The 15,888-nt window shown below is 42.9% G+C and overlaps 1 protein-coding gene across 4 annotated transcripts in view; it reads right to left on the bottom strand.

Annotated features, from left to right (window-relative positions):
- LOC149456841 (cytosolic carboxypeptidase 6-like) overlaps positions 1-15,888 on the bottom strand; it is a 2,243,892-nt gene that overhangs the window by 824,006 nt on the left and 1,403,998 nt on the right. Inside the window, exon 1 of one of the 4 annotated variants that reach the window (XM_089684449.1) lies at positions 5,803-6,085. The exons of the other annotated variants lie outside the window; for them this stretch is intronic. Within the exon in view, the coding sequence (XP_089540575.1) occupies positions 5,803-5,986 (184 nt within the window). The 5' untranslated portion in view covers positions 5,987-6,085. Of the gene's footprint in view, positions 1-5,802; positions 6,086-15,888 lie in introns of those variants that run through there. 4 annotated transcript variants of the gene reach the window in all.

Below are 15,888 nucleotides of genomic sequence, written 5' to 3' on the forward strand. Positions count from 1 at the left end.
TCAGTTGAGGGGGGGCACCCACAGGAAGGAGCAGCGGAGAGCACCGGCAGGGAACCGCTAAAGAGGATGTAGGGGATTGCTCTGTGCAATACCAATGCACAGAGCAGGTAAGTATAACCTTTTTTTTTTTATAACTAACAACACAAAAAGGAGCTTCAGTCAGTTTGTAAAACATTAAGTCAGCAGCTAAAAACACTGTAGCTGCTGACTTTAAAATGGTTCTTAAGGGGTTTTTTCTTCTATGCATTTTTCTATGAAATAAGATTAAAAAAAATCTGGTCCCCCTCAGCCCCCCCCTTATATTTACCTGAGCCCCATCACAATCCAGTGGCTCTCCCAGGTCTCTCTCTGTTCATTGGCTCAGAGGGAGGGAGCCTCTGGCCAGCCAGTGAGCCAATAAGAAGAGAGTGGGGCAGGGGCGAGCTGTGCTCTGTGTGTGAACAGAAAAAAACATTGCACAGAGCAGGTAAGTATAACATGTTTGTTTGTTTTTTTAATTACAAACTTTAGAATCGTTATACAAAGGACACCTCCCCTTATCACATAGCACCGTGCTGCACTATGGAAACAGTCAGCCAATAGCCTTCTGGGAACTGTGATATACCCCAAGAGGTTCTGAGTGGGGGGGTCTGGGGTAATTGCTTAGGCGGTCAGAGTGGAAAAGGGGAGTGGGTACCTGTCAAAACTAGGTACAGCAGTTCCCCCATAAAAAAATAACATTCCAAATACGATGGGGGGGGGGTCCTGTCCCTTCCTGACTCCAAGCCACACCCCTTGTAACCCCACACTCAGATGTTCCCACTGATGTTCTCATATTTGACAGCTAAATGACTATAATAACTGCAGACTATAATATGTGTATAACTAGCTTTGTAATGTGATAAAGACGTACATTCTCTGCTGCCGGTACTTTCTTTACACTGGAAAAGGGATTACATGCACATAACACAAGTGGTCCTGAATTCCAAAAACACACTTAGAACATAGAGGGGTGGGGCTTAATTTGACTTGGGCAGAAGTCATGGCCCCATGTACAGCCTGAACCAAGGAACAAAGGGGCTCCTACAGGACAGAGTTTTATTTTTTAGAAAATTACTCAGGAGAAAGGGGGGCAAATGTCCATTTGGGTTGCTAGATGCCAGAAATAGGTATCCACTCCCTGGGAAAAAAAAATCAAATTTTTCCAAACATGGTAGAGGGTGGTGAGGGAGCAGGAAAAGCAGAATTTTTGATTTTAGGTGAAGTTCCGCTTTCATCTGCAAGCCGCCATGGACTGTGGAGTACCATGTGACTGCGGAGAATAAAATGAGACCTTTGATGGGTTTCTGTCCTTCCCTGCCAGTGATTAATTAGATTAGTTGGGGGGGGGGGCACTATAGTTCTACCCTGGAGGTGGGCCTTAGCCCTGCTTCACATTGAATGTGGCTTTGAAATGGGGGGGGGGGGCACTATAGTTCTACCCTGGAGGTGGGCCTTAGCCCTGCTTTACATTGAATGTGGCTTTGAAATTGCCCTACTTCAGCTGAAATAGTGTGATCTCCAAGCTGCCAGTCAGTGCAATTTCATGTGCAGCTTGCCGGCATCTGTGCGACTTCATTCACAGATGTTAGGGATGCACCGATGTATCTGCAGCTGAAATGGATCAGCCGAAAGTAGTGTCATTGATATTTAGCAATAGGAAAAAAGATGCAGATAAACGTGCGATTTTACCGCATTTAGAGCTGATTCACACATGTGCGGTGCGGATTGAGAGCCGATTCACACATGTGCGGTGCGGATTGAGAGCCGATTCACGCATGTGCGGTGCAGATTGAGAGCCGATTCACGCATGTGCGGTGCGGATTGAGAGCCGATTCACGCATGTGCGGTGCGGATTGAGAGCCGATGCACACATGTGCGGTGTGGATTGAGAGCCGATGCACACATGTGCGGTGCGGATTGAGAGCCGATGCACACATGTGCGGTGCGGATTGAGAGCCGATGCACACATGTGCGGTGCGGATTGAGAGCCGATGCACACATGTGCGGTGCGGATTGAGAGCCGATGCACACATGTGCGGTGCGGATTGAGAGCCGATGCACACATGTGCGGTGCGGATTGAGAGCCGATTCACACATGTGCGGTGCGGATTGAGAGCCGATTCACACATGTGCGGTGCGGATTGAGTGCCGAGTCACACATGTGCGGTGCGGATTGAGAGTTAATGCACACATGTGCGGTGCGGATTGAGAGCCGATTCACACATGTGCGGTGCGGATTGAGAGCCGATGCACACATGTGCGGTGCGGATTGAGAGCCGATGCACACATGTGCGGTGCGGATTGAGAGCCGATGCACACATGTGCGGTGCGGATTGAGAGCCGATGCACACATGTGCGGTGCGGATTGAGAGCCGATGCACACATGTGCGGTGCGGATTGAGAGCCGATGCACACATGTGCGGTGCGGATTGAGAGCCGATGCACACATGTGCGGTGCGGATTGAGAGCCGATTCACACATGTGCGGTGCGGATTGAGTGCCGAGTCACACATGTGCGGTGCGGATTGAGAGCCGATTCACACATGTGCGGTGCGGATTGAGAGCCGATTCACACATGTGCGGTGCGGATTGAGAGCCGATGCACACATGTGCGGTGCGGATTGAGAGCCGATGCACACATGTGCGGTGCGGATTGAGAGCCGATGCACACATGTGCGGTGCGGATTGAGAGCCGATTCACACATGTGCGGTGCGGATAGAGAGCCGAATCACACATGTGCGGTGTGGATTGAGAGCCGAATCACACATGTGCGGTGTGGATTGAGAGCTGAATCACACATGTGCATTGCGGATTGAGAGCTGAATCACACATGTGCGGTGTGGACTGAAAGCTGATTCACACATGTGCGGTGCGGATAGAGAGCCGAATCACACATGTGCGGTGTGGATAGAGAGCCGAATCACACATGTGCGGTGTGGATTGAGAGCTGAATCACACATGTGCATTGCGGATTGAGAGCTGAATCACACATGTGCGGTGTGGACTGAAAGCTGATTCACACATGTGCGGTGCGGATTGAAGCTCAGATTTCACAGCTAATTGATACATTAGTTGTTCAAGGTTCATGTCAGGTTTCCATCAGGTTCAGGACAGGATTAGGTCAGGATTTTATCCCGTTCACACATATGTGGTTTAGAAACGGTTCCCATAGAAGTCAATAGCCTGTAATCCACACCTGAACCTGACCGCACTGCTCAGAAATCGGACATGACTTTTTAAAACCGCACTGAATATGCACTGCACATATGAGAACAGGCACCATAGGAAGCAATGTTTTTTCATGTCATGCGGATTAGATGCGGTTCAAACCACATCCAATCCGCATATATGCCAACCAGCACTAGGGGTGCGTTTTTCATAGCTCATGTGACTCAAAAACCCTCAATGCATTTCAGGCCTGGTTCACACCAATGCAGCTCCCGTTTTGCTGCGCATTTTGCAGTGTGTTTTGAGGAGTTTTTTGGCTAACTTGTTGCTCGGCAGATTACAAAAAAATGCAAAACGCATCACAAATGCGGCAAAGCCGCACTACATGGGTTTTCTGCAGCATCTCCATTGAAGTCTATTGAACAAAAAAATGCAACCTTTTGTGTTTAAAAAAGTCCGACCCTTTGCAAAAATGCAGCAAAAAACACAGATGTGAACATGTTCCATAGGAAACCATGCTAAATGGACTGTAGTGCGTTTCTGCAAAAAGCACTACAAAATCACTGATGTGAACCAGGCCTCAATGGGAGGTGCGTTTTTGGTGTGATTTTTTTTTTTAACTGACCAAATATGCACCAAAAATGTGGAAAGCAGGATTCTGAACACTGCAAGGGAAGCACAACAGACCAGTGTGCAGACATGCATTGAGTTCAAGGGCTAGTTCACACTAGATGCAGTTCAGGGCGCTTTTTTTTTCTGCATCAAAAATGCATGCACAGTGTTTTCCATGTATTCCAATGGCCCTAGTTCACACTAGTGCAGTCAGTTCCAGTTTCCAGTGAGAAAAAAAAAAAAAAGTAGATCATGCTGCATTTTTTCTGCACATAATCATACTGGAACATAGTGAACTGCGTCAAAACTGCACCAGAACTGCGCGTGGTGCGTACTGTAAGCAAAAACATGCAAAGTGCATTTCTGTAGTGTGAACTGGTCCTAAGGGCTAGTTCACACTAGATACAATTCAGTGCGCTTTTTTGTTTCTGCATCAAAAGTTCATGCAGTGTTTTCCCTGTATTCCAATGGCCCTAGTTCATACTAGTGCAGTCAGTTTCCGGTGCAGAAAAAAAAAAAGTAGAACATGCTCCATTTTTCTGAACAGAACCATATTGGAACATAGCAAACTGCATCGGAACTGCACGTCGTGTGAACTGTAAGCAAAAACCTATCTGGAATGCATGGGGAGTGCATTTTTGTAGTGTGAACTGGTCCTAAGGGCTAGTTCACACTAGATGCAGTTCAGTACATTATTTTTCTGCATCAAAAGTTCATGAACAGTGTTTTCCCTGCATTCCAATGGCCCTAGTTCACACCAGTGCAGTCACTTCCAGTCAGTTTCAGAAAAAAAAGTAGAACATGCTGCATTCTTTCTGCACAGAACCGTACTGGAACATAGCAAACTGCATCAAAACTGCACGGGAACTGCGTGTGGTGTGAACTGTAAGCAATAACGTATCTGGAATGCATCCAGCGTGCATTTTTGTAGTGTGAATCGGCCCTCAAGGGATGCATTTTTCTTGAGCTTTTTTTTTTTTTTTAAAACGCAAGAGCGCTTCAAAAACTGCTCAGTGTGAAAGCAGCCTATTGGCCGAAAAGTTGCTGAAAATAAATTCAGATTCATATAAATTGATGACAAAAGTCGAATATAATACAATTATATATAAAAATATATATTTTTTTAAAAACTGTCCATTTCGGTTTTCGGCAAATGCATCCTGAATGTTCCCTTTCGGTGCCCCACTAACAGAGGTGGATGCAAGTCGCACATGAAGTAACCGAAAATAGCGCAGGAACCGTCTTCAGAACCGGTGCCAGTCGGAGTCGCAGTGATTTGAGCGGTTCCATAGGCACAAACAGGTTGTGGCTTGTCATGTGATTATGAAGTGACAAATCCCATTGGTGTGAATGGAAGATGGTTGCTAAAGGTGGACTACGCCTTTAACCCCTCCCTGACTGTAACACATATATGTGGCAGTGGGGAACACCCTGCCGCCACACGAGTGTCCATGGCAACAAGAGGTTGTGTCCTGAGGGATCTTGCTGTATATTGGACATACGGACTGACACCTCTTCTGATTGGCAGGGAGCGGGATGGGCTTCTGTGAGAGCCAATCAGAAGCCTTTTTCTCTTGTATTGAACTGTATTGTCTCCCGTTATATTGTTCAGCGCTGAGCAAACTGTTATATAAATCCTGTATAATAATAATATATAAATCCTGTATAATAAAAATAATGAGCTGCATCACCTGTCAGGCTTATAGCGCGGCATTAAGCAGGCACAATGGGGCAGGGCAATCAGCGACTTTCCTCCACCAAGTCAGCATTTGCATATCTGAGCTTCCTAGGTGAGGTGGGCGGTCCCAGCCCCCCTGTGATGGTTCCCTATGGTCACATCTCTCCACCCAACACAATGCCTAGGAGAGCTGGACTGATGTGACGTCATCTGCCCGGCTCCACCTACATCCACAATGCCATAGCAGAGCCGACTGACCCTTGAAACCTCTGCTGCCCCCCAGCGGCCTCCCTGACCCATCACCCCCCATTCTCCTCCTCACCTGCCAGGGCCAGGATATGCGCCGGCTGCGCTCCGGCCTCCTCCTCCTCCTCGGGGCTCCGGTACACGGCGTACACTTTCCTGTCATCGAAGTCCTCCGGAGAGCTGGGCTGGAAGCCCCGGACGCGGGCGGCGGGCAGCGTGTCACAGACGTTATCCTCCAGGAAGCGGACTAGAGCGAACATGGTCCGCCCGCTGCCGCCGGGGCCCGGGATTCGCCGCTCGGCGATCGGCAGGACGCGGCTGCCTTGGCAACGGAGCGGATCCGGCGGCGACCAGGCGAGAGCAATGGATTCCCGAGCTGCCGCTAACCCGTGCAGTGCCAGGCTGGGGCGCAGTGCTGGGCAGAGGGTGGGGGAGGAGTGCCAGATCTGCTGTATGCGGGACACACAGGGGCCTGGCAGCCATGTATTCACCCAGGATTCACTCAACTTTATGTATTGTCACCAAAAAACACATTAAAGTGGAACTTCACTCTTAATCACCTGGGACTATTTGTGATCCTTCTGCTGCTAGCATTAGTAAATGGACAGGAAAGTATTATATTTACTTGTTTTCAGGGGCGGACTGACCATTTGGAAACTCGGGCACTGCCCGGGGTCAGTAGGGGGCCCCATGAGATGCCCCTGGTACCTTTTTCATAGGCTTTTTTGAGTGTGGGCAAGGACACAGGGGCCCCATGATCCTCTATTGCCCGGGGGCCCCATGAGTTGTCAGTCTGCCCCTGCTTGTTTTACATTTGTTTTTTTACTTCAGTTATTTCCTGGTTTCTGGCCTAGGTAAATGATGTCATACATTCCAGCAGTCTTCGAGAGGAGAGGCTTCTTCAGCTAAGCACACCCTCCTGCCTGCATACCTGAGCTAAGGGCAGCTGGATTCCAGGAAGTAAATGCTACATGAATCATCTGCCCTTACTCAAGATGGCCACAGACAGAAATTCTTGGGAGCATTTTTTTTAAACCTCTTCCCATCCGGCCGTTTATCAGCAAAGCCCGGACGGGAAGAGGTTAAAAAAAAATGCTCCAAAGAATTTCTGACTGTGGCCATCTTGAGTAAGGGCAGATGATTCATGTAGCGTTTACTTCCGGGAATCAAAGTGTTGCCGATGTGGGATGTTTCCAAACATCCCCCCCCCATCTATTGCCTGTGCGTGCACCGCGATCTGTGTCCACCGGAACACAGATCGCTGTATGGGACCTCTGTGTGAGATCCCGATTCATGTGATTGCTGATTGGCCAATCAGCGATCACATGAATAGTAGTAAGCAAGATGTCACTTCCTGACATCATTGCTTACTACGTGTGAACTCTGTGAATGATCACAGAGGTCACATGGTACAGGCTATTCACAACAGCTTTGTACCATGTGACAAGCTGTGACCAATCACAGCTCACACAGTATTTCTCAATGGCTGCAGGAATGCAGCCAGAGAGAAGGAGAAATGATTGCTTTTACAGCCTTTATGGGTGTAAAAGCAATCAGTGTAAAAAAAAAAAAAAAATCTTCATCACCCCCCACAAGTAGTACTGTGGTGACAATATGTTAAAAAAAACAAATAATATAAAAAAATTAGAAAAATTATAATTTTTGGTTATAAACTAATTTGGGTTATTTTTTTTTACTAAAAACATAACTGAATACATTTTGGCCGAGATTTATGAAGAACGATTATTTGCAAAATTTTATAAGAAAAAACACTTTTTTCAAAATTTTTGGACTTTTTCATTTATATAGCAAAAAAAATAAAAATCCCAGTGGTGAATAAATACCACCAAAATAAAGTTTTATCTGTCTCAAAAAAATGCTAAAAAATTCATATGTTTGCAGCGTAAAAGCAATCAGTATAAAGAAAAAAAATAAATCTTCACCCCCCCGCCCAAGTAGTACAGTGTCACTTACCGTTCTCTTTGACAGGCCTGTTTTTTCCTGTCCTGATGTCATATCCGCTTCACTTCTGATCCAGCTAAAAATATTTGCAGGTGAGAATGCATACTTTTTCGATCATTTGTTTTCCAGTGACAGAGATGGTGGAAACGCAGAGCAAACAGTCCAGGAAAAGGATCGTCTTTGAGAAACGATCGATTGAAGGCCCATTCACACTGTTGTGTTGCAGTAACGCTCGGTGACGCATGTTGCATGCATTGGTCCTGTGTGGTTCCTTTTATTTTGAATGTCATCCCAAAGCAACTGACTGGTGGACGTTATTTGCAGAGCAGTGCAATGCTTGGCAGTACACTAAAGTGCGTTTCAGTTCCCCACCAGAAACGCAACATGCGTTTTTTTTTTTTTTTTAATACATTAGTCGCCTATTCAAATGAATGGGCTGCCTTACACAACATGCATTAACACACATATGCTTTTGTACTGAAATGGTGTAAGGCAAGTTTCACATCTATGCATGGATAGTTGATGCGTTTTTTGGAGGCCTGTTAACTGCTGCGTTTTGCATTTTATTCGCATTTTGATGCGTTTTGCATTTTTGGGAGTTGTTAATGTTACTAGGAGCAGGTGTCTATTGTAATGCAGGAAAACACAACAAAAAATGCCTGTGCCTTTGTTTTTGATGCATTTATATTAAAGTCTATGGAGCCAAAACGCACTGTGTTGCATGTAACAAAAAAAAAAAAAAAAAAATCCCCATACCGTTACCAAAAACGCACTGGTGGAAACTGCATAGATGTGAAGGTGATGCATAGGAACTAATGTTTTTCATGACGCAAGGAACGCATCATCTAAAATGAGTTGCAAGCATAAATGGTGCTTTTTGCATCAACGCAGTTCAGAGGCGCTTATTGCTTTCTCAGTCGCAGCATATTGAAGTGGTTTTCTGCGCTGCCATCCTTGAACGCTGCTGCGCTTTTTTTTTTTTTTAGACGTAACGCAATGCTGCGCTTGTGTGTATACCATCACATTACATATTGTGGTCGTGCAAGGCAGTTGTTTCACGTCTGGAAATAAAACGCATACAATCCGTCCTGCTTGCCGCTAGCAGAGACATCCGTTAAATGTTAGGTTTTCTTTCCACTGTTTGTGGAACTACAAGACTCAGCCCTGACGGATCATCGTATTGCAACCTTCCAGCTGCCCTGATTTCCAGGGAAACCCTTGGTTTTCGGTTAACAACAAATCAACAGTACAATTTTTATTCCCACGTTTTATTGTCATTATAAATAAAAAAAACAACTGAAAACATTTGATATAAATCATCGATCAACATTTATTGGGTAAATAAGCCATCTGGATCTTCACACTTTTTGTGTTTTATTCTTCATGCATTCTTTCAATGCGTTTTTGAGTAACACATTTTATATCTGGTGTTCTGATATTTTTGTGCTATATTTGAGGAACATGTTTTTTCATTGCATGCAGATTCCCCATTTTGCAAATGTGTTGACGTGCGATTTTCATATGTCAGCAAAAACAAGCAGCCCAGGTACGATGAATCAAGTGCAGCTTAATCCCTAAATTATGAGAACTCTCAATTTAAAAAGTTGCCCGTGGGGTTTTGAAGAAACTTCTCTTTTTACAACAACAAATCAAAAGATATTTTTTCTAAAAAAATTCATTTTTATTGTACAAAATATGATAAAAAACATAGTAAAATGCCAAAAGGCATATCAATATATGAGAATTGGGTTACAAAATAATATATACACATGACAGGCTAGACATAGAATATCCTGATGCTCAACGCGTTTCGTGAAGCAGCGTTCACTTCTTCAGGAGACAGTAATGTTCCATAGAATATAAAAACCAAGTACAATCTATGTACATCAAAGTCACATCCTTTTCTGGCAAAAAAAAGTTGGGATACAATGGGAAAGGCGACATAGGACATGCTCAGCTTGGGAGCTGTTGAGAAGGCAGGGAGCTGCCACTCGGACTACACCAAGACGAAGGTGGGCCAACTTGGATGACAAATAACTGAAACTACACAAAGATTTCAAGAGTTCAGTCCCCAGAGATCCACAATGTTCACAGCCATTGTTCAAAAACAGGAACTAGAGATGTTTTATTTTTCATGCATTTTTAAATACGGTTTTCAATGCGTTTCTGAGTAACACGTTTTATATCTGGTGTTCTGATATTTTTGTGCTATTTTTGAATAACATGTTTTCATTGCATGCCGATTCCCATTTTGTAAACGTGTTGACATGCGATTTTCATGCATTTTTATATGTCATCAAAAACAAGCAGCCCAGGTACGATGAATCAAGTGCAGCTTAATCCCTAAATTATGAGAACTCTCAATTTAAAAAGTTGCCCGTGGGGTTTTGAAGAAACTACACTTTTTACAACAACAAATCAAAAGATATATTTTTTTTTAATTCATTTTTATTGTACAAAATATGATAAAAAACATAGTAAAATGCCAAACGGCATATCAATATATGAGAATTGGGTTACAAAATAATATATACACGACAGGCTAGACATATAATATCCTGATGCTCAACGCGTTTCGTGAAGCAGCGTTTACTTCAGGAGGAGTGATGTTCCATAGAATATAAAACCAAGTACAATCTATGTACATCAAAGTCACATCCTTTTCTGGCAAAAGAAACGTTGGGATACAATGGGAAAGGAGACATAGGACATGCTCAGCTTGGGAGCTGTTGAGAAGGCAGGGAGCTGCCACTCAGACTACACCAAGACGAAGGTGGGCCAAATTGGATGACAAATAAATAACTGAAACTACACAAAGATTTCAAGAGTCTAGTCCCCAGAGATCCACAGTGTTCACAGCCATTGTTCAGAAAAAGGAACTAGAGATGTTTTATTTTTCATGCATTTTTAAATACGGTTTTCAATACATTTTTGAGTAACACGTTTTATATCTGGTTTCCTGATATTTTTGTGCTATTTTTGAATAACATGTTTTCATTGCATGCCGATTCCCATTTTGTAAATGTGTTGACATGTGATTTTCATGCATTTTTATATGTCATCAAAAACAAGCAGCCCAGGTATGAATGAAGTGCAGCTTAAACCCTAAATTATGAGAACTCTCAATTTAAAAAGTTGCCCGTGGGGTTTTGAAGAAACTACACTTTTTACAACAACAAATCAAAAGATATTTTTTCTAAAAAGAAATTCATTTATAATGTACAAAATATGATTAAAATAGTAAAATGCCCAAAGGCATATCAATATGTGAGAATTGGGTTACAAAATAATATATACACAGGACAGGCTAGACAAATTATATCCTGATGCTCAACGCATTTCGTGAAAGAGTGTTCACTTTCTCAGGAGACAGTGATGTTCCATAGAATATAAAACCAAGTACAATCTATGTACATCAAAGTCACATATCCTTTTCTGGCCAAAAAAATGTTGGGATACAATGGGAAAGGCGACATAGGACATGTTCAGTCCGGGAGCTGTAGAGAGGGCAGGGAGCCACCACGCAGGGGCCACACCAAGATGAAGGTGGGCCAAATTGAATGACACTAAATAAATAACTGAAACTACACAAATATTTCAAGAGTCTAGTTCCCAGAGATCCACAGTGTTCACAGCCATTGTTCAGGAAAAGGAATTAGAGATGTGTTTTATTTTTCATGCATTTAAATGTGGTTTTCAATGTATTTTTGAGTAACACGTTTTTCAGATACTTTGGGTAAAATAAATACTTGTGATGCAATTTGTTAAATATCTTTTATGTTAAATGCAGCGGCTGACTGAGCCCAGGCATTAGTTGAACATGGAACCAGCAAACACAAATGCTCCTGCGCTTGGGGATGGACTCGATGCTACAACCACATTAAGAATGTCCTGGAACATGCACACCTTGCTGCCCTCAAATGGACCGGGGGAATCCAAATATACTGAATGGGGAAAGAACAAAAAGAGGGCGCACAGGCCTAGTGCATTACCATAAAAAATGTTTAATAAAAAATAAAGTAGGTGTTGTACTCACAAACGACAATATAGTCAAGGCACATCATAGAAGAACAGCTGGATCAACACCGCGCTGAGTAACAGTCCACAATAGGGAGTTTAGACATCCAAAAGGCTGACGCGTTTCGAGTGGCTCTGAGGAAGAGGCAAGTCATCGAAACGCGTCAGCCTTTTGGATGTCTAAACTCCCTATTGTGGACTGTTACTCAGCGCGGTGTTGATCCAGCTGTTCTTCTATGATGTGCCTTGACTATATTGTCGTTTGTGAGTACAACACCTACTTTATTTTTTATTAAACATTTTTTATGGTAATGCACTAGGCCTGTGCGCCCTCTTTTTGTTCTTTCCCCATTAGTTGAACATGGATGTGTGTGTTTTACCAGTCTATATCACTATGAATATTCTTTAGTTTTACTGAAATTCAGGTGATCGGATCCAGAGGTAAATATCATCGATTTTTTTATTTTATTTTTTTTAATTATTATTATTATTCATATTTAGTTTAACAGATTTGTTTCAACTGCTGACTGATTAATCTCAAGGACCAAAAATCATATTTGTGAATATATTTCTGAAATATGAATCAGTTGTTATGGATATGTGGTCAAAACTGACTGAAAGTTGATTAACCGTGTAAATCGATTTGATGATTGATCTGTGACAAATTGTTACTTGTGTCTGCATTAGGGCACATTGAAACATACATTTATAATAGTCTGACTGACAATAAAACACGTGTTGTAGCCTCTAATAACATGATACATACACAATGCTTCTGTCACGAGTCGTGACGGAACGCGTAGGACTGTAGTGTGGTGATGTCACGTCCGGCTGTGGACGGCAGCTGCCATCTTGCTACACCCAGCTCTATGTGTATTGCTGTACATGCTTTTATAAAAAAAAGTTATGCTCCTAAAAGTGCCATTTATAATGCTTAGTGTGCATGAGGCCTAGAGGATATTTTATGTGTTGCTATTGCATATCTCTCGAAGTTTCACTCATCATTTATCAATAGATCCACTTTAAGAACATAATACATGAATTAAAATACAGGCCCCTGTACATACATAGTATTACTGGCCTGAAAATAAATATAAAAAACTTTTGCTTTCCATGTTAACAGTCAGAACTCATTAAATGTCAATAGAATTATCATACCTTTTTATTTTTTTGAAGACCTAGACTCTAGATGTTATGATTTGTAACTGATTCTTACTAGTAAATACCTTAAAATACCTTTTTCTCCCTGTGGAAATAAAGCATCCTACTCTCATACTGCAGTGCTCTGTGCTGGCATACAGTGGGGATCGAAAGTTTGGGCACCCCAGCTAAAAATTTGTATTAATGTGCATAAAAAAGCCACGGAAAGATGGAAAAATCTCCAAAAGGCATCAAATTACAGATTAGACATTCTTATAATATGTCAACAAAAGTTAGATTTTATTTCCATCATTTACACTTTCAAAATAACAGAAAACAAAAAAATGGCGTCTGCAAAAGTTTGGGCACCCTGCAGAGTTAATATCTTGTACTGCCCCCTTTGGCAAGTATCACAGCTTGCAAACGCTTTTTGTAGCCAGCCAAGAGTCTTTCAATTCTTGTTTGAGGTATCTTTGCCCATTCTTCCTTACAAAAGTCTTCCAGTTCTTTGAGATCTCTGGGCTGTCTGTCACGCACTGCTCTTTTAAGGTCTATCCATAGATTTTCAATTATGTTGAGGTCAGGAGATTGTGAAGGCCATGGCAAAACCTTCAGTTTACGCCTCTTGATGTAATCCCCCGTGGATTTCGAGGTGTGTTTAGGATCATTATCCATTTGTAGAAGCCATCCTCTCTTTAACTTCAGCTTTTTCACAGATGGCATCAAGTTACCATCCAAAATTTGCTGAAATTTTATTGAATCCATTTTCCTTCTACTCGTGAGATGTTCCCTGTGCCACTGGCTGCAACACAACCCCAAAGCATGATTGATCCAACCCCATGCTTAACAGTTGGACAGAGGTTCTTTTCATTAAATTCTGTGCCCCTTCTTCTCCAAACGTACCTTTGCTCATTCCGGCCAAAAAGTTCAATTTTAACCTCATCGGTCCACAGAACTTGTTTCCAAAATGCACCAGGCTTGTCTATATGTTCATTTGCAAAGTTCAAACGATGATTTTTGTGGTGAGGACGTAGAAGAGGTTTTCTTCTGATGACTCTTCCATGAAGACCATATTTGTACAAGTATCTCTTTATAGTGGAATAGTGTACCACAACTCCAGTGTCTGCCAGATCTTTCTGGAGGGATCGTGCAGTCAAACGTGGGTTTTGAATTGTTTTTCTCACAATCCTGCGAGCTGTTCTGTCTGATATTTTTCTTGGTCTTCCAGATGTTGCTTTAACTTCCACTGTTCCTGATGACTGCCATTTCTTAATTACATTCCGAACAGAGGATATTGACATCTGAAAACGCTTTGCTATCTTCTTATAGCCTTCTCCAGCTTTGTGAGCGTCAACTATTTTCAGTTTCAGGTTTCTAGACAACTGCTTAGAAGAACCCATGGTGCTGATTGTTGGGGCAAGGTCAGATGAGTCTGGGCATTTAAAACCTTTGAGATTGACATCACCTGGTCTTCTCAGATGATAATTGAGAACAATCCATGACACTGGCAGGTCTCAGCTTGGCAAAGGGGGCAGTGGATGCTATAAATTATGCAGGGTGTCCAAACTTTTGCAGACGCCATTTTTTTGTTTTGTGTTATTTTGAAAGTGTAAATGATGGAAATAAAATCTAACTTTTGTTGACATATTATAAGAATGTCTAATCTGTAATTTGATGCCTTTTGGAGATTTTTCCATCTTTCCTTGGCTTCTTTATGCACATTAATAAAAATGTTTAGCTGGGGTGCCCAAACTTTCGATCCCCACTGTAGCTGAGTAGCAGTCACACCCATCACACTGACTTATATTGTGTAAAAGGGAAGGGGTGTGTCTAGCCAGGTCTGTTACATTACAGAGAGCACTGAGTCTACCTCTGGTGCCTGTTGAACAGCAGTCATAACTAGACTCCCTGCACACCTGCTGCAACAAGAAAGTGGAAGGAGGACAACATGAAAAGAGGTTGTTATTAAAACATCTACTTCACTTTTAAATTAAACAGAGAAGATGTATTGCTCATATTACACAAATGCATTCTCAATAATGTCTAAGTATTACACTTACCAGTATGTATTACCTCTCCGTTAGATCTCAGTACTCCCACTGACCATGTCTTCACCTGCTTTTCTCTCCGGAAGGACAGCACCAGGCGCTATCCAGTGTCTGCATCAACTTCCTGGACTGAGATGCTGGTTCAGAGATGACACAATCATATACGCCCTGGTGCCTTAGCAGTTCTTGGCTGAGTTTAGAAATGCTAACACAGATCAGTCCATGCTGCAGCCTCTCACTTTAACTTTCTACAAGTTATCATGTTATAATCTGATCCCTTGCAGACAGGAGACTGAGACAATGATTCCTCCTGCCTGCAGCAAACTGGTGACCAGGGGTGGACTGACCATTTGGAAACTCGGGCACTGCCCGAGGGCCCGGGGTCAGTAGGGGGCCCCATGAGATGCCCCTGGTACCTTTTTCATAGGCTTTTTTGAGTTTGGGCAAGGACACGGGCCCCATGATCCCCTATTGCCCGGGGGCCCCATGAGTTGTCAGTCCACCCTTGCTGGTGACATCATCTCAGCCTTGGCCTGCCTTTCTCAACTAGAGTTCCTCCAGAGGTTGCTAGGGGTCCCTTGACCAATGTCTGCCTCTTAGATAACAAGGTACAAGCAACAAGGTAGAAGCTGGCAATTACAGGCCAGTACGTTTAACATCAGTTGTAATCAAGTTAATGGAATCACTCCTGAAAAGAAGGATCATTGATCACTTAAAAAACACACAACTTGCTGGATACTAAGCAGCATGGCTTTACCAAGGGCAGATCATGTCAAACTAATCTGATTGGATTTTTTGACTATACTATCAATGTTTTTGAACACGGGTGATGTTGTGGACATAGCATATCTTGATTTCAGGAAGGCATTTGATACAGTTCCACATAATGATCTGATACAAAAGTTGTACAAGCTAGGACCTAGCCCTTGGGTGGTTCAGTGGATATGCAGCTGGCTAAAGGATAGATACCAGAGTGTGATTGTAAATGGGGTTCA

This window comes from Staurois parvus, unplaced genomic scaffold (genome assembly GCF_062004578.1).
Source record: "Staurois parvus isolate SC_StPar_1 unplaced genomic scaffold, SC_StPar_1.0 ptg000347l, whole genome shotgun sequence".
NCBI lineage: Eukaryota > Metazoa > Chordata > Amphibia > Anura > Ranidae > Staurois > Staurois parvus.